The 26,348-nt window shown below is 44.2% G+C and overlaps 1 protein-coding gene across 3 annotated transcripts; it reads left to right on the top strand.

Moving 5' to 3' along the window:
- Positions 1–4,397: 4,397 nt before the first annotated feature.
- On the top strand, positions 4,398–26,002 carry LOC139408962 (run domain Beclin-1-interacting and cysteine-rich domain-containing protein-like). Of its 3 annotated transcripts, XM_071153492.1 has the most exons (22): positions 4,398–4,603; positions 8,017–8,170; positions 8,570–8,653; positions 11,475–11,634; positions 12,012–12,118; positions 12,461–12,692; positions 13,761–14,216; positions 14,550–14,597; positions 15,398–15,496; positions 15,685–15,800; positions 16,172–16,358; positions 16,487–16,591; positions 18,678–18,752; positions 20,440–20,500; positions 21,365–21,497; positions 21,624–21,769; positions 21,912–21,976; positions 22,110–22,348; positions 22,530–22,591; positions 22,807–22,960; positions 23,244–23,337; positions 25,039–26,002. In XM_071153492.1, exons 1-22 carry the CDS (start codon positions 4,566–4,568, stop codon positions 25,185–25,187), a joined length of 2,964 nt encoding a protein of 987 aa, XP_071009593.1. In that variant the 5' UTR covers positions 4,398–4,565; the 3' UTR covers positions 25,188–26,002. The 3 variants fall into 3 exon arrangements, 2 of the variants coding, with proteins under 2 accessions (XP_071009593.1, XP_071009594.1); XM_071153493.1 differs by lacking the exon at positions 14,550–14,597; XR_011634339.1 differs by lacking the exons at positions 23,244–23,337; positions 25,039–26,002 and having other exon boundaries at positions 22,110–22,227.
- Positions 26,003–26,348: the final 346 nt, after the last annotated feature.

Here is a 26,348-nt window from a genome sequence, read left to right as displayed (position 1 = left end):
TCCATCAAGATGGTTAAGTTAGAGCTAAGAGCTGAATAGGAAAGTGCCTAGGGGGCTAATACCTGTTTCCAATTTATCTAAATGGAGCATATAAGTTTTACATTTGGAAGGGAATTAGGTAGTGTTTTATTATTATTTAGCTGGTATATCCCTAGAAATGATGTGCTAATCGATCTGAGTTTGATCGATCTGTACTTTCTGATACTTCATAAATTGGCACTAACTATCTGGTACTGAATAGTACAGCCTGTTGCTTGTTTCCATGAATCCGTAAGACACAAAAATCCAAAATATAGGTAGTAATAACCTTCTACTACTTTACTAGCCTGTGGAAGACGTTTAAATACCTGGGGCATAATTTATAAACTATGAGTTTGTACAGTGAACAAAAATATAAACACAACTTGTAAAGTGTTGGTCCCTTGTTTCATGAGCTGAAATAAAAGATCCCAGAAATGATCCACAGGCCACAATCAAAAAGATGATTTCTCTCAAATGTTGTGCACAAATTTGTTTACATCCCTGTTAGTGAGCATTTCTCCTTTGTCAAGATAATCCATCTACCTGACAGGTGTGGCATATCAAGAAGCTGATTAAACAGCATGATCATTACACTGTGAACCTTGTGCTGTGGACAATAAAAGGCCGCCAGAGCTGTTGCCAAATAATTGAATTTTCATTTCTTTACCATAAGCTGCCTCCAACATCGTTTTAGAGAATTTTTCAGTATATCCAACTGGCCTCACAACCGCAGACCATGTGTATGGAGTCGTGTGGGCAGGTGGTTTGCTAATGTCAACGTTGTGAACAGTGTGCCCCATGGTGGCAGTGAAGTTGTGGTATGGACAGGCATAAGCTATGGACTACCAACACCATTACATTTTATCGATGGCAATTTGATTGAAAAGAGATACCGTGATGAGATCCTGAGACCCATTGTCGTGCTATTCCTCCGCCACCATCACCTCATGTTTCAGCATGACAATGCACAGTCCCATGTCGCAAGGATCTGTGCACAAATCCTGGAAGCTGAAAATGTCCCACTTCTTCCATGGCCTGCATACTCACCAGACATTGACCCATTGAGCATGTTTGGCATGCTCTGGATTGACGTGTACGACAGTGTGTTCCAGTTCCTGCCAATATCCAGCAACTTCGCACAATCATTAAAGAGGAGTGGAACAACATTACACAGGCCACAATCAACAGCCTGATCAACTCTGCAAAGGAAATGGAAGCAAATGGTGGTTACACCAGATATTGACTGGTTTTCTGATCTACGCCCCCACAATAATAAATCTCAATATTTGTGTATGTGCACAGACGTTTTCAGAAATGGCGCACACAGACATTTTGGCTGAAATTTACGCAACAGTTATAAATAACATCCTTCTTAATTCACTTCCTAAAACAGTTCAATAGCAGTGATAGGAGAAAACTGAGGATCGATCAACAACATTGTAGTTACTCCACAATATTAACATAAATAACAGAGTGAAAAGAAGGAAGCCTTGTACAGAATAAAAAATATTCCAAAACATGCATCCTGTTTCCAGGAAGGCACAAAAGTGATACTGCTAAATATTTTGCAAAGAAAATAACTTTTTGTCCTGAATACAAAGCGTTATGTTTGGGACAAATCAAACATAACACTGAGTACCACTCTTCATATTTTCAAGCATGGTGGTGACTGCATCATGATATGTTTGCTTGTCATCGGCAAGGTCTATGGAGTTTTTTAGGATAAAAATAAACATAATACAGTTAAGCACAGGCAAAATTCTAGAAGAAAAACTGGTTGAGTCTACTTTCCAACAGACACTTTCACCTTCAGCAGAACAATAACCCGAAACACAAGGAGTTAATTACCAAGAAAACATTGAATGTTCCTGAGTGGCCAAGTTACAGTTTTGCCTTAAATCGGCTTGAAAATCAACAACCAACTTGACAGAGCTTGAACAATTTTAAAAATAATAATGGGCAAATATTGTACAATCCAGGTATGCAAAGCTCTTAGAGACTTACCCAAAAACACTTACAGCTGTAATCATTGCCAAAGGTGATTCTAACATGTATTGATTGACTCAGGGGGTTGAACACTTGTCTAATCAAGATATATTAGTGTTTAATTTTTCATAAAACATTTTAATTGTAGAATTTTTCTTCCACTTTGACATTACAGAGTATTGTGTGTGGATCGTTTGCAAAAAAGGACAATTAAATCAATTTTATTCCCACTTTGTAACATAACAAAATGTGTAAAAAGTCAAGGGATATGAATACTTTCTGAAGGCCCTGTATACACAATCACACACTACACAGATTCACATACACATACACGCATACCGACAACACACTTTTACACATCATACGCTGCTGCTGTACCTCTGTTCTTTATTTTACTCTTATTATTATTATTATCTATCCTGATGCTTAGTCACTTTACCTTGCCTTCACGTACATACTGTAGATACTTCAAATACCTCATATTCCTGCACCATGATCTAGTACTGGAACTCCCTGTATATACAGTGGGGAGAACAAGTATTTGATACACTGCCGATTTAGCAGGTTTTCCTACTTACAAAGCATGTAGAGGTCTGTAATTGTTATCATAGGTACACTTCAACTGTGAAAATCCAGAAAATCACATGACCAGGTTTGCACACACTGCAGCAGGGATTTTGGCCCACTCCTCCATACTCCTCCTTCTCCAGATCCTTCAGGTTTCGGGGCTGTCGCTGGGCAATACGGACTTTCAGCTCCCTCCAAAGATTTTCTATTGGGTTCAGGTCTGGAGACGGGCTAGGCCACTCCAGGACCTTGAGATGCTTCTTATGGAGCCACTGCTTAGTTGCCCTGGCAGTGTGTTTCGGGTCGTTGTCATGCTGGAAAACCCAGCCACGAGCCATCTTCAATGCTCTTACTGAGGGAAGGAGGTTGTTGGCCAAGATCTCGCGATACATGGCCCCATCTATCCTCCCCTCAATACGGTGCAGTCGTCCTGTCCCCTTTGCAGAAAAGCATCCCCAGAGAATGATGTTTCCACCTCCATGCTTCACGGTTGGGATGGTATTCTTGGGGTTGTACTCATCCTTCTTCTTCCTCCAAACTCGGCGAGTGGAGTTTAGACCAAAAAGCTCTATTTTTGTCTCATCAGACCACATGACCTTCTCCCATTTCTCCTCTGGATCATCCAGATGGTCATTGGCAAACTTCAGACGGGCCTGGACATGCGCTGGCTTAAGCAGGGGGACCTTGCGTGTGCTGCAGGATTTTAATCCATGACGGCGTAGTGTGTTACTAATGGTTTTCTTTGAGACTGTGGTCCCAGCTCTCTTCAGGTCATTGACCAGGTCCTGTCGTGTAGTTCTGGGCTGATCCCTCACCTTCCTCGTGATCATTGATGCCCCACGAGGTGAGATCTTGCATGGAGCCCCAGACCGAGGGTGATTGACCGTCATCTTGAACTTCTTCCATTTTCTAATAATTGCGCCAACAGTTGTTGCCTTCTCACCAAGCTGCTTGCCTATTGTCCTGTAGCCCATCCCAGCCTTGTGCAGGTCTACAATTTTATCCCTGATGTCCTTACACAGCTCTCTGGTCTTGGCCATTGTGGAGAGGTTGAAGTCTGTTTGATTGAGTGTATGGACAGGTGTCTTTTATACAGGTAACGAGTTCAAACAGGTGCAGTTAATATAAAAATGTATTTGATTTACTTGGAGGAATATGGTACATAGGACTAATAGCCCTTTCTTCTTCTTTTCACCAAAGTAGGACATGTCAGCAATTGAAAATACTACATACTGTTTTTCCTCTCTGTCTTCTGTTTGCCAACATGACCAGCAACGAGAGATGCATGTCCCCTGTAGGTAAGGCTGTCAAATCCTCTCCTTATGCATGTGGCTCCTGGACATCTTTTGTGTGTGTGTGTGTGTGTGTGTGTGTGTGTGTGTGTGTGTGTGTGTGTGTGTGTGTGTGTGTGTGTGTGAGAGAGAGAGAGATCCCCTCACCAACAGCAGGTGGCATCATTGTAAAGCTATTAGCAGGTTTGGCATAAAAAGTGGGGTTCTACTGGAATTTTCTAGAAAAGTAATTCATGCATTACCCACCAGTTACAAATATAAACTTTATATTGAATGTCACTGACTTTATTTAACGGAGAAATTGAGGATAATTGAACAAGGTAGCAAATGTGCAGGCATCTTCATTTGAATAACTCACAGTTATAAATTCAGCATAAGGCTAATTTACAATAAATAAAATCTCAATCTATCACTTCAAAAACAACCCGTGTCAAGGAGTAGGAGTCTTTGAAACATCAACCCCGTCCACTACTGATGATGGCCAGGTCATGCGGTTTTGTGTTTCTGTTTAGGCCTCTTTACATTTTTGACACTGACAGCGCTCGTATTGGACCACACCAGTCACCACTCCTACTAGCCAAAGTGAATGCGACGAGATAATGTTGAGCCACTGGCTGTAAGCGGCCGGTGACTTGTGTGTACTGGAAGTGGACTTGGGGGAAGCTGATACCGTATTCGGTTTCCCCCCGGTTCGAGGAAATGGAGATTACGGCGGAGGCTGAAGCCGAGGAACGCAGGTGAGGGACTAGGTGGGGAATCGGCTAACCAAGCTAGCTGTTGTTTGCTAGCTAGCTTAGCCGGCTAGCTCGTTGGGTAACTAACTAGCTACATTAAGGTTGTTCACGAATGAAAACAAGTCTGAAATTGGCCAATGAACTTCAAATGTTGTCCTCAGTTACATGCCATATATAATACTGTCCATGGCAATATGTATTTTCTAACTAGTAACGTTAACTAGTGTGTTGACTAAATTAGCTAACGTTAGCTAGCTAACTTGAGTTAGCATTATTAGCTAGTTGACGCTAAACTAACGTTAACTTGATATGTAGTTATCTTGCAAACTGGAAGGAAGTGAAATGTTTTTGTGGCAAATTCCCTATTACAGGTGCTGTACAAGAGGGGTATTTATAGAATTCACTGGGAGTGAGCCAGGTGCCCCGCTCTGTCCGACGTGAAAGCGGCTCAAAACAAAAGTGTAATTAAACAATTATAGTAATCAGTAGGATTCTGCGGATTTCCCATACAAAAGCGATTGCCTTTGATTAAAAAAAATATCTTCTTCCCAATGAAAACTAGTTTGAAAATGCTAACATGTATAGAATATCTAGTGCGTTTCTGGATGATGCACTATGCTGTCTTGTTGACACCATGACCGAGAGGTGCAGATTGCTGTTCGATTTAAGAAGGGCGCTCCTCCTTTCCTGTTTAGGCCTGATGATGTGACGGGCCATACATAGTACGGTGTAGCCCGGACTAGATTCATCTAACCCCCTCAGTGAACTAGATACAGTACTGTAGGTGAGTGTCGACATGACCTGGATGATGGGCACTTTGGGGTGGACCCACCGGTTTCAATCAATGAAAGAATATTTCAAATAGATAAATTGGCGCTGTACACAATGTTGGATTTACTCCATGGAGTAAAAATTGATTCATTTTAATAACGGAGCATCTTCTAAATTAAAACGTACCACCTGCAACTGGACGCAGACATTTTGGAAGAAGATTGGCCGAATCAAGAACTAATATATTATGGACAAGTTTAAGGTTGGTAGAACAGGATCTTAATCTGTGCTACACCAAACAGTACCTAACCTGTAACTCATGAATGGATACCAAAAAACATTTATACCAGATAATGTGATTTAACCAATCTATAATCACTGACAGACCCCTTCAGTAGTCATGAAACAGTGGCACACACTTCAGTAGGTTCATCCTTGACCCCTTCTCCTCCAACCCTGTAACATGAACGAGCCCTGGATGTTTTAAACCTAATTTCTGTCATACTTTGCTGCAGATGAGTAATGTGAAGTTTTTAATAAGATACTTCTTACTAGAAAACTAGATCTTCCTAAAATATCCCTTCTGGTATTGTTCTTCATTGTTCCTCATTTCTCAAGACTATTTTCCCAAGTGTGTGGGGGAGAGAGTGTGTCAGCATTGAGTTCCAGCTAGCTGCTGATTTAAGGAAAAATGAGTAAGTCCTAGGTATGAGCTTGCACTTTGTCTGTTGGTCAAAGGGATTTTGTGCTCAGACATTTTTTTCCCCCTCAACATCAAATAGGCTACTTTAAGGCATAGATTAACTTTTGATTTTGCTGCTATCTCAATGCAAGCAGAAAGTGAAACACTTCTATTCACTCACCCAGAACCACAATATGTTAATTCTTTGTACTCAATACTGTTGTTTTAAAGAGTTTGCCATTAACCTATGTCTATTGGAGGTTGTAGCCCACATCACCTTTGCCAAGGCTATATTGGCTAGGCCTAGTGTCTTACCTACAGTGCATTCGGAAAGTATTCAGACCCCTTGAATTATCATATTTTGTTACGTTACAGCCTATTTCTAAAATGTATCACATTGTTTTTGTTCATTAATCTACACACAATACCCCAAAGTGACAAAGCAAAAGCAGTTTTCTGAAATGGGTATTCAGATCCTTTACTCAATACTTTGTTGAAGCACCTTTGGCAGTGATTACAGCCTCGAGTTCTCTTGGGTATGACGCTACAAGCTTGGCACACCTGTATTTGGGGAGTTTCTCCCATTAGTCTCTGCAGATCCTCTCAAGCTCTGTCAGGTTGGATGGGGAGTGTCACTGCACAGCTATTTTCAGGTCTCTCCAGAGATGTTCGATCGGCGGGTTGAAGTCCGGACTCTGGCTGGGCCATTCCGAGACACTCCTGCGTTGTCCTGTTGGAAGGTGAACCTTCGCCCCGGTCTGAGGTCCTGAGCAGGTTATCATCAAGGAACTCTGTACTTTTCTCCGTTCATCTTTGCCTCGATCATCAGTCCCCGCCACTGTAAAACATCATCCACAGCATGATGCTGCCACCACCGTGCTTCACTGTAGCGATGGTGCCAGGTTTCCTCCAGATGTGACACTTGGCATTCAGGCCAAAGAGTAAAGTCTTGGTTTCATTAGGCCAGCGCGTCTTGTTTCTCATGGTCTAAGACTCTTTAGGTGCCTTTTGGCAAACTCCAAGCGGCCTGTCATGTGCCTTTTACTGAGGAGTGGCTTCAGTCTGGCCAGTCTACCACAAAGGCCTGATTGGTGGAGTGCTGCAGAGATGGTTGCCTTTCTGGAAGGTTCTCCCATCTCCACAGAGGAACTCTAGAGCTCTGTCAGAGTGACCATCAGGTTCTTAGTCACCTCCCTGACCAAGACCCTTCTACAATGATCGCTCAATTTTGCCTGGGTCGGCCAGCTCTAGGAAGAATCTTGGTGGTTCCAAACCTCTTCCATTTAAGAATGATGGACTGTGTTCTTGGGGATCTTCAATTCTGCAGAAATGTTTTGGTACCCTTCCCCAGATCTGTGCCTTGACACAATCCTGTCTCGGAGCTCTACGGACAGTTCCTTCGACCTCATGGCTTGGTTTTTGCTCTGACATGCACTGTCTACTATGGGACCTTATATAGACAGGTGTGTCCCTTTCCAAATCACGTCCAATCAATTGAATTTACCGCAGGTGGACTCCAATAAAGTTGTAGAAACATCTCAAGGATGATCAATGGAAACAGGATTCACCTGATCTCAATTTCTAGTCTCATAGCGACGGGTCTGAATACTTATCTAAATAAGGTATATTTTGTTATATTTAATAAATGTGCTAACATTTCTAAAAACCTGTTTTCCCTTTGTCATTATGGGGTGTTGTGTGTAGATTTCCATTTCATTGGGTGCTGTATATGCAGTGCACAGCCAGTCGTTTTTAGTCACAAAGGTTCATTCGGGGTCATTGCACAGTAGTTTGTTTGTTATGGCAGATTCTTACTGTGTGATTTCTTCTCAGTCAGTCAATGCTGGTTTGAATTTTTCTTAACTGTCTACTCTAGAATGTTTGGGTGAGGCACAAGTTCAGTCAAGCCTATATACCTACCTCTTCACACTCTTCCTCCATTCTCTCCCTCCCTTCTTTCCAGGAGGGAACACTGGAAGCTGCTCTCCAGTCTAAAGACCACGGTGGAGGGCCTGGTGTCCACCAACAACCCTAATGTGTGGTCTCGCTATGGGGGTCTACAGCGGCTGCACAAGGACATGAGCCACATCCTCAGCCACGGCCTCAAGCACGAGCAGGTCAGGCCTCATGAACAACTACTCCTTTACTTACTCTTAATTAACTCTTTTACACTATCATTTGTGCTTTCGAAAAAGGAAATAATAAGGCCTTATTATTTGGCTGTTTTTCAGCCTCTTTATTTAAATGCACTTATATTATTGACCTGGGTAAGAGCCTCTGCTAAGTGGGAGTTCAGCGTTTGTCCCCTGCTGAGAATTAACATTTCATAATTCTACTGTTTTTTCTCTGAATCGGTTTTCTGATGTTCTTTTTTTATCCTGTCCTGGTAACCCAAATGTATGATGGATAGGGAAAAACTGGTGGAAATGTGGTCATAACAGCACATTGTGGCCTTTCATTGGCCATAAGTAGGGCAATGCCATTGTACTGTAGTAAACGCCGGTTTTGTGTTGCAGGTGTACTACAAGCAGAAAGACTACTGGCCCTTTGTGTGTTGTGTCCGCTACATCAGCCCTCACCTGGCCTCACATGTAGAACAGGTATTGTACTCTAGCTATCTCTTTACAATGATTCATCATCCCGTGTATATGATGGTGGAGCCAGTACAGTTTGTTGTGACCACAGACATTGGTTGAATCCCAAACGGCACCCTATTTCCTACATAGTGGACTACTGTTGACCAGAGCCTAGTGCTGAGCAATTAGTGCTTTTTAAAGTCGGTTTGTCTCTGTTATTAAAAAATAACCGTGATGGTTTGAGGGCCAGATTGGGAATTTAGCCAGGACACCGGGGTTAACACCCCTACGATAAGTGCCATGGGATCTTTTAATGACCTCAGAGAGTCAGGACACCAGTTTAACATTCCATCTGAAAGACAGCACCCTACACAGGGCATTGGGATATTTTTTTAGACCAGAGGAAAGAGTGCCTCCTACACCATTTCCAGCAGCATCTGGTCTCCCATCCAGGGACTGACCAGGACCAACCCTGCTTAGCTTCAGAAGCAAACCAGCAGTGGTATGCAGGGTGGTATGCTGCTGGCTACATAGTAGCTGTCTAAGTATTCTGCAGAGCTGTCTGACAAAATCGTTTGACTAGTTATTCAAAGTAAATAAGGCATACTTTCAAGACTGCTTATTACCAACTACAACTATCAATCAGAGCTACCTCAAGAACTGTCTCTATCCCTCTCATCTTTGTGTTGTTTACAATTCCTCTCTCATGCGGTCTGTGTTAAGGCTATCAGTCTCTATCGAGCCGGGAAGAACAGGCGCAATGAATTATGGTCATTATAGTCGATTACCACGTTTCTTTGCTGAACTAGGGTGAATATTTGCCTAATGAAAACTACAACTCCCTTCTGCCCAGCATCCCACAAAGAAAGTTCTTGACTTAATTTCTCTCGTGAAATATTTAATTTCTTTCTAGATAAACAGCGCGTTGAGCTCACAAAAATGAGCTAATGGAATTAAAGCAATTGAACTGATGTTTTTTATATTTTATGAAGCCCCTTTTACGTTTGCAGTTATCACAAAGTGCTTATACAGAAACCCAGCCTAAAACCCCAAACGGCAAGCAATGCAAATGTAGAAGCACGGTGGCTAGGAGAAACTCCCTAGAAAGGCAGGAAACTAGGAAGAAACCTAAAGAGGAACCAGGCTCTGAGGGGTGGCCAGTCCTCTTCTGGCTGTGCCGGGTGGAGATTATAAGAGTATATGGCTAGATTGTTCTTCAAGATGTTCAAAAATTCATAAATGACCAGCAGGGTCAAATAATAATCAGTGGTTGTAGAGGGCACAACAGGTCAGCACCTCAGGAGTAAATGTTAGTTCAGAGCATTCAGAGGTCGAGACAGCAGGTGCAGAGCAGCAGCACGACCAGGTGGACTGGGGACAGCCAGGAGTCATCAGGCCAGGTAGTCCTGAGGCATGGTCCTAGGGCTCCGGTCCTCCGGATGGGTGCATACTTAAAGTCACACAGGACACCAGCTATAACAAATCTAGCCCCCCGGCACATAGACTATTGCTCTCTGAGCTCTAGTCAAAGGTAGGAGACTATGAAAGGTTGCGGTAATGCAGGATTCTGTGTTTTTCACACAGATTTAAAAAAAATTCATGCATAAGAAATATCTTGCTGCGTTTTGTAAATGTAGATCTAAAATGCTTGTTATTGTAATTTCTGCTTTTCATCAGACAAATTTTGTGCTTCAGTTTCCCTTCTCCACTCAGCAGACAGCACTCTGACTGATGTGTAGCTATTTTTCTCCCGTACTTTTCACAGTTGTAGTCAGCTAGCTTTTCTCTGGTAAAATTCAATATTAACTTGAAGCAAAACATTAGGAAATGTAGCTGGCTACATTCTTTCTATGATTAACATTTAGAAAATATAATGGCCATGCATCATTTAGCAAAAAATACCTTGTCTTTTTATTGTAAGCTCATTTGGCTGCCAGCCAAATAGCGTTGAAAACAAAGCTATTTTTTGCCAAATGGGTATTTATGCCTTAAGTATTTTCTGTGAAAGGAAACTAGTTGCACGCCCCTGATCACTATTGAAAAATGATTGACTTTCAATATAAAAACACAGGTGAAATTATTTAAATGCAGATTTTGGAAGGTCTGTGTTATGAAAATGCAGATTTATGAACACTAACTCGACCCCTTACTATATAGAGAATAGGGTGCCATTTGGGACACAGACATTGTTGTATCTATATAGTTGTGACAACAATACAATGATTAGCCATTGTTTAACCTAATGATAAGTAGTGGTTCTAAGTTGATGCTAAACCTGATCTTAATGGTAGGCTGGCCCACAGTTGACAATGAGTTGAAAAGAGGCAAGGATACATTTTAGTGAATGAATAAGCACAACTTTTGCACTCTTACCAGGGTAATGCCTCATCAACACCCTTCTCACATGCTATGGTGGTGAAATCCAAATGTCCTTTAACCTTTTAGCCCCTGACCTCTTTCCCGTCTTGTTGATGTGCTAATGTTTTTTTGTGCAATCTGCTGTATCTTCAGAAAACTCTCTTGATGATCTCAGCTACCCCCTGTTACATTATCACAGAATTTACAAACAGATCTGGGTGGGTCCAGCCAGCCAGCTAGCCAGCCACAGGTTCACCTGTTTATGTAGTGGTCATCTCTCTCACCATCTCTTTTCTCTTTCTAGTATTTTTCCTCACCCTTCCCCTCCCATCCCTTGCCCTCTCCCCCTGACTCTCTCTCCCATACACTCCTCCTTCAATCTCCCCTACCCCCCCCCCCCCCCCCCCCCCCCCCTCCGCTCTCTCTTTCTCTCCCTCTACCCTCACTTCTCTCCCTCCTCACTCCTTCCCCTTTCTGGGCCCTGTAGTTCAGTAAGCTGGAGCCCGTGCTAAACAGGGGTGTACAGAGTGTTGGGGAAGGCTACAAGGCCGAGCGCTGGCTATTGCACAGCCTTCAGGTCCATCTGCTCTCCGCCCAGCTCAGACCCCTGCTCAAACACCAGGAACACACCCGCAAGTACTACAACGGTAAGGCTGCGTGTGAGTGTGTGTGCCCCGGCCAAAACAAGACAACTGTAGTTAAGTTTGTGGAATTGATGAAGGAATTAGGGCTGGCACGGTAATTGTAGGATCATGTAACTGTCGATTCTGGAGGAAAATAAAATCCTTCATAACTGTTTCATTTTTTATTTTTTGCTATTCAAACGAAAACAAAACGTCATCCAAAATTCCATGACCATCATAGCCCTAGAATGAATCAATGTTTTGGGCCTGTGATATCGATTGGACTGTGTCTGTGGTATTGCTTTGTCCTATTGACCTTATCTTGACTTTCTCCCTTTCTCGGTCAGTTGCTCTCTCTGTCTCACGCCTCTCCCCCTTCTCTCTTTTTCTCTGTCTCTCAGAGGATGCTTTTCTCCTAAAAGAGCCCCATGTGACGGCCATGTTTCAGTATCTGGAGGCCGTGGAGCAGAACAACCCCCGTTTGCTGGCACTCGTTGACACTGTCAAGGTGGGCACCTCTCACACGCAAGCGCGCGCACACACACACACCAATCATACTCTCTCTCTGTCTGTACATCTTGGTGCCTTAAGTTCCTGTCCCTGATATCCACTTAAGCATTAGTGGAGGACCTCTCTCCCTCCATCTCTCTATTTGTCTTCTCTTTTCTGATACAGCTCAACCATGCCTTACACATAAATTGTCTCTTGCCATGTTTTTTTTCTTCTTGTTTTTACTATACCTAATTGCCTGTGCCTGTATTGATCTCTTACCATTTATCTTACTGTACCTCTCTTTCACACTCTAATTTGTCTCTAATCCTCCCCCTCTGTTTTTCTCCTTCTTTCTCAGCTGTCCACTCTGAAGGGCCCTCCGTGTGTGGGAGGCCGGTTGAAGAGCCAGAGTCTGTGTGAGCTGCCTGGGGCCGGGGGAGGCTGGAGGGCCGGGCTGGGCAAGAGCCAGGGGCCCCCCAGGGAAGAGCTCAACTGCAGGCTCACCACCTCCCAGTGCTCCCTCTCCCACCGAGACAGAGGACACACACTAAACAGCATAAACACAGGGGTCATCTCAGAGAGGAACTCGGGTGAGGAGCGAGGGGTGGAAGGAGGAGAGGGAGGGAGGGAGGGAGGGAGGGAGAGAGAGAGAGAGAGAGAGAGACCCCGTCTCACCCCCCTGAAAAGCTATTACACTCCCACACGTCTGGGCTAGCGTGTGGCCGCACCACACACACACATACTCAACACACGCACACCATGTGTCCTTGCACAACTCCCACTGAGACAAAGGACACACAGGGGCCATTTCAGAGGATAACTCTGCTCAGGTGAGGAAATAGGGAGCTGAAGAAGGTTAGCGAATGGAGGGAGGAATGAGGGTGGGAAAGAAAGTGGTACCCAACACTGACACCACTACGGTCGGCCACATTAGAGAGCAACACAGGTGAGGATAGAGGGAACATGGGACGAAGAGCAACACCAACACAGATCAGGAGATATTGAGGAAAGCAGAGGGATTGAGTGTAAGGAAGGTAGACGGGAAAGAAAGGAGAGGAGTAATAAATTAAACACAGATTAAAGTAGAGGTGGATGACCTGTAGGGTAGAATTTCAGAGGGAGGATAGAGGGATGGAGAGAAACAGCATTGTGAATGGAGGTTAGGCAGGACATGTGCCTCCTGTTATCGCATTATCATTTCAGAAGGTCAAGGTCCACAATAAGTCACAATAGCTGAATTCACTACAGTGCTTGTGACCGCCGTGAGCCTACACGGGCCTGATTTGTAAATGGAGATATGGTTTATTGGCGATTGTAAGGAGAAGGATTCACTAAAACTCCTCTATCTGCCTCATCTCTCATTTGGTGTGTCTGATGGAAACATTCAGAAGGTTGAAGATGGATATGGGAAGTATAGAAGTGACACTAAGTATTATTTCTGCTCTGTTATTTTACAGTTCTAGTTGAAAGTCTCAGAAAATGTCAGCGACCTTCTATAAGCTGCTTCCCTTGATGCCTAAATTCCCTAGTATTTGCTTTTGAGGTCACTGAGTCTACACCGACTTGATTGTGTAAGTTTGTGTTTGAATAAAGCATTGATGAAGTTTCTTCAAAAAAGCACTGACTGAAACTCTCTTCTTGTTCCCCCATTCCATCAGCCAGTGCCCCGGGGGCCCCTTGGGGGTGCGTGTCAGGGTCCGGGGGGGAGGGCGAGAGGGGTGTGACTCCTCCCCGCCCCTCGGCAGCTGTCCCCCACATCGCCCTGACCGAGCCCGCCTCCCCAGGCCCTGCCCACTCAGACACCCTAGACTCTGGCGAGGGCGACGACGGCCCAGAATACCTGGCCATCGGTAACCTGGTGCAACGCTGCAATCGCCGCGACTCCCAGAGCTCCACCCCCATCAGCGAGCCCAGCAGGAAGCCCGGCGGGGGTGGCGCATCAGGTGGCGAGGTTCAGGTCCAGCCCCCTAGGCGGAGCTCCCTGACTGTGGTCCCGCCTCCCGCGCCGCGAAGGTCATCCTTCTCGGAGGGACAGAGGGGGCAGGGTCGCGGGGGCAGCAGGGGGCACATCCGCTCGATGTCTGACATGGGGATCAACCACAAACATAGACATGGTGAGTGTGTGTGTTTGTTTGCGTGTGTGTGTAGCAGGTGAGAGGCTAGGGTATGTTTGCTGAGCGCGAGTGCAAACCAATACGTGTATGTTTCTTTGAATTTTTATTTCAAATAAGTAATTGAAGGTTAATGGCTGCAAGACTAGTGTTTGTATAAGAGTGTGTGTATGCAGCAGGTTAGCGCCTGGGAGAGAGAGAGAGTGTGTAGGTGCAGTGCTATGTGGCGTGGACCACATCCAGCACATTTGTCTTTCTCGGTTGCCATTTACCACAGTGCTTTTTCCTTTTCCTCTATTTTCTCACTGCTAACCTCCTGTCTCTGTCTGCGTGAAGGAGGGGGCCACAGGAAAATCACCATTATAATAGAGGACCCTGTAGCAGGTTGGCAGTGCAGTTCTTCTGTGCTCCGTCTCTTCCTCTCTCATCCCCCTTTCCCTGCATGATAATTCCCTACTTCCCCTTCTCTTATCTCTAGCCTTGCTTTTGGTTCCTCATTTGTGCTGTTCTGTTTTTGGTTGTTTGGTTGATTTTAGGTCGAACCAAGGTCACTCAAGACCCTAGGTCTTTGATTAATGTTTGGCTGGTTTTAGGTGAAACCAAAATCAAGACTGTAGGCCAAAACAGCTTGCCATGTTTATTCATTGTGTTGGATAAGGTTTTGAATACACACTACTTTCATTACATTGTGATGTTTTAATGTTGTTGTTTTTTGGTCTTTCATTGATTTTACTATTCTTTTTTAATTTTTTACAAATGTTACCTTTTATCTGTTTTTTTTTCTAAGGTCAGTATATAACTTAAATGTATTAGTTGCTTATGTGGTGAGAAAGTTGGAAAGGAGACTGTTTAGTACTTCATATTTGATCTATTTTTATTTATTTTTTACCCTGATGTCATTTACCTAGCTGATAACAAAACATTGATGTGTTCGTTGATACATTTACTTTCGATAGATCCTTTGTGGGCGTCTGACTGAGCATATCTCAAAATGGATATTTAAAGTTGAAATTTCAAGCTACTACGACACTGTTCATTTCAGTCTGTTTCTGCTTTCACCAACTTTAGCACAAATGTTGAATACAGAAAACATCTGGTAACCGGGCTAGTTGGCCCTGATCTGACACTGGTCTTCCTTCATTTTTGTGGTCAATCTAACATCAGCTGTGTGTTCTGTTTGTCAGAATCGTTGGTTGGAGTGGACTGCTGTGTCAAGGCCTACAGCCCCTTCTCCCCTGTCATCAGTGATGTCAGCACACCCAGCTCCCTCTATATGGAGTCAAGTGAGTACACTGGTTCAAACATGACTACCTAGCTGGAAAAATACATGTAATTGTCAATGTCCATCACCTTACCTGAGGTATATATTCCTGTGACACCAATACTAATCAACATACAGTGTTTGAGGCTTGTCTTTGCTGAACATGTGTGGGTGTGTGTGTCTCTGCATGTGTGTATTGTCTCTCTGCAGATGGCTCCCAGTACAGCAGTGTTCCAGACGGCATGTTCCGGAAGCCGTCAGAGGGCCAGAGCCTCATCAGCTACCTATCGGAGCAGGACTTTGGCAGCTGTGCTGACCTGGAGAAGGTGAGCCTGGGGGAGGGTTCATAATCCCACATCATCTGACCCCTGACCTTTGAGAGATTAGAATTGGAACGTCTAAACGTTCCAATTCTCCCGAAGTCTGCACTTGTGCACTTTCCCCACACATTTTAAAGCATTGGATTTGTGTACCATAATGTCTTACCCCAGAACTTGCCTTTTAAAGGAAATATATGAGTGCACACTAAGGACAGAAAGTTAGAGAATAGGGAGAGTTATGACCTAATTGGATGGGTATCATTTAGGAGACCCTTACACTCACCTCTCCAACTGTGTTAAATCAATCATTACTTCATTTTGAAAGTGTTACAGCAAGGCCTCACTCTCCCCCCGCCCATCTGCGTGTCTCATTCCAGGAGAATGCCCACTTCAGCATCTCTGAGTCTCTGATTGCTGCCATCGAGCTGATGAAGTGCAACCTGCGGCGGCGGGAGGAGGAGGAGGATGGCGACGACAGCGACTCGGAGATCCAGCAGTTAAAACAGAAGATCCGCCTGCGCAGGCTGCAGATCCGACGCACCTGCCTGCCGCCCTCACAGCACTGTAAGAGCTTACGCATGGCCGGACATACACATGCACGGATGCATGCACAAACAAACAACAACTCCCAACTTAGTCCCCATGTCGTAATTTTGCTGCTATTGATTTTAATCCTGTCTCCCTTCCTCCAGTGTTCCACTCCACAGACAGCGGAGGCTCCTGCAGAAGCTCCCAGGATTCCTTTCACATGTCCGACTCAGGCTCTGCCGAGGAGGTGGAGGAGTGTGAGCTGAGAGGTAGACAGAGGGAACGAGGGAACCTTAGGAAGGATTGTGGACTTGGATGGAAGGGTTTATATTATATACATGCAAGCTTTGTGTGCCATAAGTTCACAACCTCATTGTCATGTCCCACATATCATTCATCCACCCACCATGGCTGGAAACAGCTCCAATTTTTAATGGTATTCATTAACATTGCTCTCTGGACTGTTGAGGCAAGGTAGCTAGATCTTTGGTAAATGTGTGTGTGTGTGTGTGTGTGTGTTTGTTTGTTTGTTTGCCTGTGTGTTCTAAAAGTAGCCTTCATGCGTGTGTATGTGTGTGACTACTTCCCCCTGTTTATGTGTGGGTATACACAGTACTACTGTGTGTAGTTATAGTGCATTTGGACCCCTTGACTTTTTCTACATTTTGTTATGTTACAGCCTTATTCTGAAATTGGTGACATTTAAAAAAATATATATATCCATCTACACACAATACCCCATAGAGACAAAGCAAATACATGTTTCTATAAAATTGTGCAAATGTATTAAAAATATATTTTTTACTTTTTACTATACTTTTTTTACTTAAGTATTCATACTCTTTGCTATGAGTCTCGAAATTGAGCTCTGTTGCATCCTGTTTCCATTGATCATCCTTGAGATGTTTCCACAACTTGATTGGAGTCCACAAATTCAATTGATTAGACATGATTTGGAAAGGCAAACACCCGTCTATATAAAGTCTCACAGTTGACAGTGTATGTCAGAGCAAAAACCAAGCCATGAGGTCGAAGGAATTGTAGAGCTCCGAGACAGGATTGTGTCGAGGCACAGATCTGGGGAAGGGTACCAAAAAATGTCTGCAGCATTGAAGAACCGCAAGAGTACAGTGGCCTCCATCATTCTTAAATGGAAGAAGTTTGGAACCACCAAGACTCTTCCTAGAGCTGGCCGCCCGGCCAAACTGAGCAATCGGGGTAGATTCTCTGGTCTGATGAAACCAAGATTGAACTCTTTGGCCTGAATGCCAAGCGTCACATCTGGAGGAGACTTGGCACCGTCTCTACGTTGAAGCTTGGTGGTGGTGGCATCATGCTGTGGGGATGTTTATCAGAGGCAGGGACTGGAAGGCTAGTCAGGATCGAGCGAAAGCTGAACAGAGCAAAGTACAGAGAGATCTTTGATGAAACCTGCTCCAGAGCGCTCAGGACCTCAGACCAGGGCAAAGGTTCACCTTCCAGCAGGACAATGACCCGAAGCACATAGCAAAGACAATGCAGGAGTGACTTCAGCACAAGTCTCTGAATGTCCTCGAGTACCCCAGCCAGAGCCTGGACTTGAACCCGATCGAACATCTCTGGTGAGACCTGAAAATAGCTGTGCGCGACGCCAAAGCTTGTAGCGACTCAAGACTTGAGGCTGGAATCGCTGCCAAAGGTGCTTCAGGCCCCCATTAACATTGACTGGGCTGTTGTGGAGCGGGTCGAGAGTTTCAAGTTCCTTGGAGTCCACACAGCCTACAAACTATCATGGTCTAAACATACCAAGACAGTTGTGAAGAGGGCACGACAAAACCTTTTCCCCCTCAGGAGACTGAAAAGATTTGGCATGGGCCCCCAGATCCTCAAAAGGTTCTACAGCTGCACCATTGAGAGCATCCTGACCGGTTGCATCACTGCCTGGTAAAGCAACTGCTCGGCATCTGACCGTAAGGCGCTACAGAGGGTAGTGCGAACGGCCCAGTACATCACTGGGGCCAAGCTTCCTGCCATCCAGGACCTATTTAATAGGCGGTGTCAGAGGAAAGGCCATAAAATTGTCAGACACTCCAGTCAACAAAGTCATAGACTATTTTCTCTGCTACCGCACGGCAAGTGGTGCCAGAGCGCCAAGTCTAGGACCAAAAGGCTCCTCAACAGCTTCTACCCCCAAGCCATTAGACTCCTGAACAATTCATAAAAATCGTGTGTAGGTTGATGAGGAACAAAAACAATTTAATCAATTTTAGAGGCTGTAACAAAATGTAGAAAAAGTCCAGGGTTGTGAATACTTTCCAAATGCACTGTATATGTGGTTGTGTGGGGCCAGTGCTGAGTGTAGTCTCTGTCTCTCAGATGGCTGTGAGGGCCAGTCCCTGATGGCGGTGTCAAGAAGCGGCCTTTCCCTGTCGCTCGCCTCCCTCTTCTCAGGTATCTGATTTAGTGTGGGGGACAAGGGACAGGGCTAGCGGGGCACGAGAACTACGGATGTGGAAGGCTGGACAAATGTGGCTGGATTCCATGGCTCTTTCTCAATGAATCTTTCTTCGATTCCTCCCGTCCTATTCTCAACTGTATTGAAGGAGGAGGTTCAAGGTCCCTCCCCTCTGACCTTCTCCAATGTGTTTTGAGGAGGAGGTGGCGTGGAGAGAGGAAGCGAGGAATTGTGTGAAGATGAATCGAGGAAGAACTCTTACCTAAACAATTATTTCCCCTTACTCTCTGCCTTTGAGTGATTTGATGTTCACTGTTAGCATCATATGGACTCTTGAGCTTTCAGTTTAATTTGGTATCATTTCTACCAGATTGGTGCCCATTGTACAAGAGGGAAAATGTTTTCAGTTTGGAATCCAGCTAGTTGCTGGCCTGGCTTGTGCTTTATGGTGCCTTTGCTGCTCCAGAGTTAGGGAGACCGGCGATGTGTGAGTGTATATACATCTATGGTTTGATGGGGGTTAGGGTCTTCAGTAGACTAGTACATTTGCGGTCAGCAGTGTATAGCTACTGCTGCTATTGGGCATTAATTCATCCATCCATCCATTGATTCACTTGACAATTAATTTAGGCTTTATGTGTGCATGAGATGGCATCACTGATGTGTTCGTACTCAACACGATCTCACTGCTTTTGAGTTCCCCCTAAAAACAGGAACTACTTAATATTAATTCCACCTTGCCAATTTGCCTATTTCTAGCATGCTGCAGTGGTAGCAAAGAAATAGTCTAGCTTGCATTAAAAGAAACATCAGATATTACACGTGTGAGACTAGACTTAACGGCTTAATGGACTGTGAACAAAATGACTCCCACAGTCTTATTATATATAAGTATAGCAGTTAATAAGATGATAATTAATTTGTGTGTGTGATGCTGCTGCGTAGTATGCTTTCATAAGAAAAAGGATACTTGCTGATTATGTCATTTGTTGCAGCCTAACATTCTAATCTAGCATCCTTTTGGCATATCGTTGTTTTGAATCTTGCCAAAATGGCTTTGGATTTGCATCGACTACACAAATCCACATATGAACATATTCTGAAATGGACAAAAAAATAGTTTTAGACTGAACCCCTGGACTATATTTGTCAGAAACTGGGTTGTGGATTTGGGATTGGGTCATTGTCTGCTGGCCTGCCTGTCAATGACATATATTGAATATGCTAGTTATTTCATCCCCTAGCCTAGTGATCCATAATACCCTAGTTTCCATGAGATTTTCCAGAGGCTTATAGCTCTTTATCAGATTCATGTTCTTTGAAATCCCTCGTGTTTTCAACTATCCAAGGCTTTCTGACTCCAATGTCCCAAAATATTCTGCCCAAAATCTCTCACCAGCAGCACACTAATATGACTCCTTTTAAAAGTCCCTATGTGAACTCTCTGCCACACATTTAATGTCTGATGCTTTTGTGCCTTCTATAGGACGTGTCATATCTAGGACAAATTAGTTTTCTCCTGAAACACCACCCTCAAATTTTAGCTGTAAATGTTTTTATTTGTGATTGTCTGAATTTGATGCCTGCCTTTAGAACCAAATTATGCTAGGTAGTGTGATTGATGTGCTTTAAAGGAACTGAGCCTAATCTCTCGCTCTCTCGCTCTCTCTCTCATATATACAGATGCAGACATAAAGCGCAGTGTGACGTCCAGTGGCCGCTCGTTCCTCACCTCAGAGTCTATGTAACAACTGCTCCCCCCCACACACTCACACTTTAGCCTTGTAGATGTAGGCCCAATCCCAACTTGACCCTATGCCCTAGACCCTTTGTCCTAGGCACTTGAGATTTGATAGGTTTAGGCAATTTTGTAACAGCACCAACTTGCCCTCTGATAGGATAACATCTCCACAAGTGTATAGGGCATAGTGTCTAGAGATGGATTTGGCCATTGTCTGCTGACCTGCCTGTCCATGTCAATGACATAGGTCATATGCTAGTTCTTTCATCCCCCGAGCCAAGTGATCCATAATAGCCTAGTTTCCACAAATTTTCCAAAGACCTTATAGCTCTTTACCAGATTTATGATCCTCGAAACCTCATGTTTTCAACTAGCCAAGGTTTGCTGACTCCAACATCCCATATTTTTCCACCTGAAATCTATCGCCAATATTGAATATTTTGACATTGATTGTATGTGTGAATCTCCTGCATCTCACCTTGGCCACACCCTTTCTCCTATTGGCCCAATGAAGAATGGTAGTCCGTGGAGTGGGCCGGACGATAGACAGAATGTTTAGGTTTCGATCAAGCCCATATCAAGCACAGAGGTAACTGTAGAAAAAGAAAAGGCATGGTAGTTAGATAGCGGTAGTTAAAATTAGGCTATTGATTGCAGTAGTTGAAATGAAGCTATTGTTCACGGTAGGCTACTTGGAAATTATGCTGTCATTTGCGGTAGTTGAAAATAAAAGGCTATTTTTTGTGGTAGTTGAAATTAGACAATTGTTTGATAGTGTGGCTATAATTTGCACAATTGGAAATTATCTGTTGTTCACAGAAATGTGTTTGGTATATGCTTCTTCACACTTCCTACTCCCTCTCTCAGCTCTCCGTCGTTCCTCCAGTCTAACTCGGCTGAGTCGGTGGCCATGGGGCTGCTCAGGCAGTTTGAGGGCATGCAGCTCCCCGCAGCCTCGGAGCTCGACTGGCTGGTCCCAGAGCAAGACGCACCGCAGAAGGTACTCTCACACAGGCACACAAGCATGCAGACACATACATGCATGTATAAACACATACATACAATATCCCCCACACATACACCTACACTCACACAAACTGACCTGTATTCTCCCTCTACCCTTCAGCTCCTGCCCATCCCTGACTCCCTGCCCATCTCTCCTGATGACGGGGAGCATGCTGACATCTACAAGCTGAGGATCCGGGTGCGAGGGAACCTAGAGTGGGCCCCGCCCCGCCCCCAGATAATCTTCAACATCCACCCCACGCCCAAGTGAGTCCTTAACACACACACACACGGACTTCTCTCCCCCTTTTCTTGTTTGCCTCTCCCCCTTTTTGTTTGCTTGTCTGTCACTCTAACCCTCCTATGTCTGTCTCTCTAACCATCCTCTCCCTCTTTTTCACTCTATTAGGAGGAAAATAGTTGTGGCGAAGCAGAACTACCGCTGTGCAGGCTGCGGGACTCGCATAGACCCAGGTACAAACCACATTGAAGACCCCCCCTTTCCAAACACAACCACATATGTTATCCTCATCCCACGGTGGTCATTTTGTGTCAAGCCTCACCCCCCTGCCTCACTCTGTTACCACTACTCCCCTTCACCGGACAGACTACATTAAGCGAATGCGCTACTGCGAGTACCTGGGCCGCTACTTCTGCCAGTGTTGCCACGAGAACGCCCAGGCGGTGGTGCCGGGCCACGTGTTGAGGAAGTGGGACTTCAGCAAGTACTACATCAGCAACTTCGCCCGGGACCTGCTGGGCAAGATCGCCGGAGACCCCCTGTTCAACCCCAACGACATCAACAGTGGCCTCTACAAGAAGAACAAAGCCCTGGAGACTGTCCGGGTGAGAGTACTGGACTTTAGCCTGGTTTAGTCTAGTTTGATGCTTAGTTTATGCTTATCTTTGGCAGTATTTTATTTTGCTTTAGTTTAGCCTACTCATACAAGAAAGACAATTTGTTCCGGTTATTGGTTGTGGTTTGAAATGTGTCCTATAAACAAAGTGCATTTGTACTATTCTTCAGGTTTTGAGGGTCCAACTATTCCACATGAAAAACCTATTCAAGACATGCCGCCTAGCTAAAGAGTAAGTTGTGTGCATGCATGCGTGTGCCGCCTCCTGCAATGAATTGTATTGTCGGTATGAGATTCCCTTTCTTTTACATGTGTTACATTCCTCCTAAAGTGTTCTTCCCGTAATGAACTATGTTATTGCTATGAGATGACACTGTCTGCACTGTCAGGTAAAGTATTGCTGGTAGGAATTCCCCTCATTGTGTGTCTTTGCGTTTGACCCCATAGCGTGCTGGACCAGTTTGACAGCCTCCCAGGTCACCTGACTGAGGACCTGCACCTGTTCTCCCTCAACGACCTCAGTACTGTGCGCAACGGAGTGCTGCCCACCCGGCTTCGAGAGCTGCTGAAATTGGGTTCCGCGCACGTGGCTGGCTGTGTGGTTAGAATCTGTTGAATTATCCGGAACTACATACTCTTCCTGTTGTCTCTAGTTCACTCTCAATTAATTATATTAACGGCTTGCTAACTATAGATTTTCCTGTAATAGAGACATTCATTGTTATACTGTAATGTACATTTTGAATTGTCATTCTATAATAGAAAATATGAGTGAAATTACTATTTGCACCATGTGTGACAGTGGACTTGAGGGTGTCATAAAGTGACATTTCCATTCTCAGTGCGTCCCCTTAATGTCAATGTCTCAATTTCCCCTCTCACAGCTCTGTCAGGCCAAGGGTTTTGTGTGCGAGTTCTGCGGCAATGACAAAGACATCATCTTCCCTTTCGAGCTGAACAAGTGCACACGCTGCGAAGGTGAGCTCCCCCCGTATCCAGATTGTCATAAATTCATCCATCCCAGGAAATTCTGTAATACCAGCACTGAACACAAGAGGTGTAATTTTCAATCCAAAGGTTAGCAATGCTAACAAGCACTTGTCAAATCCCATAGTGCATGCTAGCTAAATGCTAACGAACGGTCTCTGACAAAATATTTGCATGACATCCCAGCTCAAGTAACTAAAAAATGATTCTCAGTTTAGCTGGCAAACATTTAGTTGTAAATTCCATATTGTAACTAGATCACCTGGCGCGTGCTGCACAACAGTCAGTGACTCATGAGGCTCTGTTCTCTCACCGTGACTGGGGACTGTAAGCTTCATACTGAAAAATTGTAAGACAGGTGAAATGAAGAACGCCTAATAAAATAAATGAAGAACACAATCTACTTCATCTCTTAACATATTGCACAAGTGGGCTGCAGGTATTTACTTAAAAAGGATCTACAAATATTAACATTTATGAAAAAAGTACAACGGTATTGATAAATTCTATGACTATTTCGAAATAACCCGGTATACCGCTCAAGCCTAATCCCAAGACAGGAGAAAGGGAGCAGGAGGAGTGGAAAATAGTGCGGAAAGGGAAGCTAGTAGTGAGGGAACAGATTACCAAAGCAAAGGGACTGGAGAGGGAGAGATAGGAGAGTCTAAGGATGGGGGGAGAGGAGGATGTTATTCAAAGCTCTCAAACAGAAAGTCTGGCCAAGGCATTTTGGAGTAAGGAGAGGAAGATGAGGAGATAAGAGAAGGAGAAACCAAGGTGGGGATAGGAGTAAATGAGGAAGGAAAGCATGAAACTGAGTAGGTGGAGGACAAAGAATTTGAGGAGAGGCCATGCCTTAAATTTGGCAGAAGCAATCGGGCCTGGGCAGGGTAGGGCCTGAACGTTGCAGGTATGGCTCGAGCTTAAAATTCATGCCCGTGCAGGGCTCTAAATAAGAATATGGGTCTATTTCATGTCTACGTAATGGCAGGATGAATTGGAGTGATTGAAGATGTTTATTTATTTAAGCCTCAACTTCTCTGTGTGAATGTGAAATAAACATGTTTGTGAATTTCAGTTGCTTTATCATTTCATTATCGAGGGGAAAATGTAGTAACAAATGTATACAATTGAAGCTTCCACACAGGTGTAACCTGAAATGGTTCAGTCACACCTTCATAGCTTGAGAAGCTGTGTGTCTCTCTTTTGAGAATAGGCTTCTCGTTGTTGTGTCTGAACTGGTTTGTGTGGTGCACTGACTTTTGGCAGGTTTCTCTGCATTTCACCACTCCTCTCCTCCCTTCTGCCTTGCCACCCTGACACGCCTCTTCTTTTATAGTCCCATGTCACCCCTTCCCCTCGCTTCAGAGACTGTCATTGGCTTTTCTGCCGTGACATCACAGCACCTCAGTCTTATTCCCATTGTGAACAATGTTGTCAAACCAGTTATTAGCGTTGCGGGAGCACTCCCCAATGTTTGCTTAGAGCTGGTTAACAGGTGAGTTATGGGGTGGAACATCAGTCTAGGGACTAGGCTGTTGGCCATATTTTCTTGCGTCCTTCTACACATCAACAAAACAAAGTATTTTTAAACAGGACTCCACCCATGTGTGTTTGTCTCAATCTTTTATGTAGCGTTTCAGTGTGGTTGCTTTTGCAATGACATCTCTCTTGTTTTGTCTTGTCTTTCAGAGTGCAAGGCGTGTTTCCACAGCAAATGTTTCCGGGCAGGCAAGGAGTGCCCGCGATGCCAGCGCCTGGCAGAGAGGCGGGAAAGGATGGCACGCAAGAACATGGAGGAGCAGGAGGATAAGGAAGAGGACGAGGGAGGCGGGAGCTAGGATGACGAACTGGACTGGAGAAATATTTTTTTTTAAAGAGAACAATGATTTTACTGACTGACAGGGACCCTTATTCTTTCAACTTTTCCCTCCATCCCTCTCTTTTCCTTGAAATTGCAGCTTCTGGCTACTGGACAAGCTCTGATTTTTTGTTTTTAGTTTGCTTTAGTGAAAGATTCAAATTTTTTCCCTTCACCCAAAGTGACAGGATTCTTGCTTTTGTTTTTTGAATGCATTATCAATATTCGAAATATCATATTATATTCATATATTGGCTTGATTTTTTATGGTTTGCTGCTCTGATTCCAAGTGCAGATATCATAATAAAATAGAGTCCTGCCATGTACAGTATGTATAGAAGTGGTAATTTTAAATAGAACAAGGTAGGTAGAAGTACTGAAATGTAAGTACTTATTACTCCACCTCCATGTTATGCTATTTTAGCCAACCCTATGTGCCTCTGTCACCAATGTTCTTATACTGGCAGAGATAGCGCCCCATTTGGTTGTTTAAGAGGAGTTGGAATGACAGGTCTTTGGAGGGAGTCTCTCAATCAGTATTGCACAGAGTTGCAAATATTTTAAGATGATGCAGTGGAGACAGCATGTTTGTGCTGCTTTGTGTGCATGTGTAAAAGGTGATATATGCATCTACTAAAAAGGTGTGTGTGTGTGTGTGTGTGTGTGTGTGTGTGTGTGTGTGTGTGTGTGTGTGAGAGAGAGAGGTTGTCTCTGTACATACTGCATCTGTGCAGAAATGTTTTGGACCAGCCTGATCAGGCAATTAAATATATCATTTTTTGTCTTTGTGTAAAATATGAAGTCTGTTATTTTTATTGCACTTGTATGTCTGGGGTTAGGGAGGTGGCAAGTCACTCTCGGGCGTATTGCTGATGTTCATCTCACACAAAGCACATAGGGCTTTCACATTTGAGGACCTTTCTCGCTCTTCTTACTTTGCCTCGTATTGCCATCCTGATTCTGTTTTGCTACATGGATTAAACTTTGGCCTCTTGGGCTGAGGTCCAATGTTCCAAAATGGCATCCTTTCCTCGTATTTCCGTCATGATTGCTGTCTTGAATGGGCATGATAAGTTTCCACAGTGTGAAAACGCATCATCCTTTCACCCTTATTGGTTATGACAAGGGAAAGGAGATAAGG

The sequence above is a fragment of the Oncorhynchus clarkii genome, chromosome 5 (assembly GCF_045791955.1).
Source record: "Oncorhynchus clarkii lewisi isolate Uvic-CL-2024 chromosome 5, UVic_Ocla_1.0, whole genome shotgun sequence".
In the NCBI taxonomy this organism is placed as follows: domain Eukaryota; kingdom Metazoa; phylum Chordata; class Actinopteri; order Salmoniformes; family Salmonidae; genus Oncorhynchus; species Oncorhynchus clarkii.
The sequence above is the reverse complement of the archived record's forward strand: the minus strand, read 5'-3'. Positions and strand labels throughout refer to the sequence as shown.

Coding starts and splice junctions, on each gene's coding strand:
- LOC139408962 (XM_071153492.1), top strand. CDS start 4,566: ATGGAGATTACGGCGGAGGCTGAAGCCGAGGAACGCAG. Junction 21,498..21,623: donor AGCAAGACGCACCGCAGAAG/GTACTCTCACAC, acceptor TCTACCCTTCAG/CTCCTGCCCATCCCTGACTC. Junction 22,349..22,529: donor AAGCCCTGGAGACTGTCCGG/GTGAGAGTACTG, acceptor ACTATTCTTCAG/GTTTTGAGGGTCCAACTATT.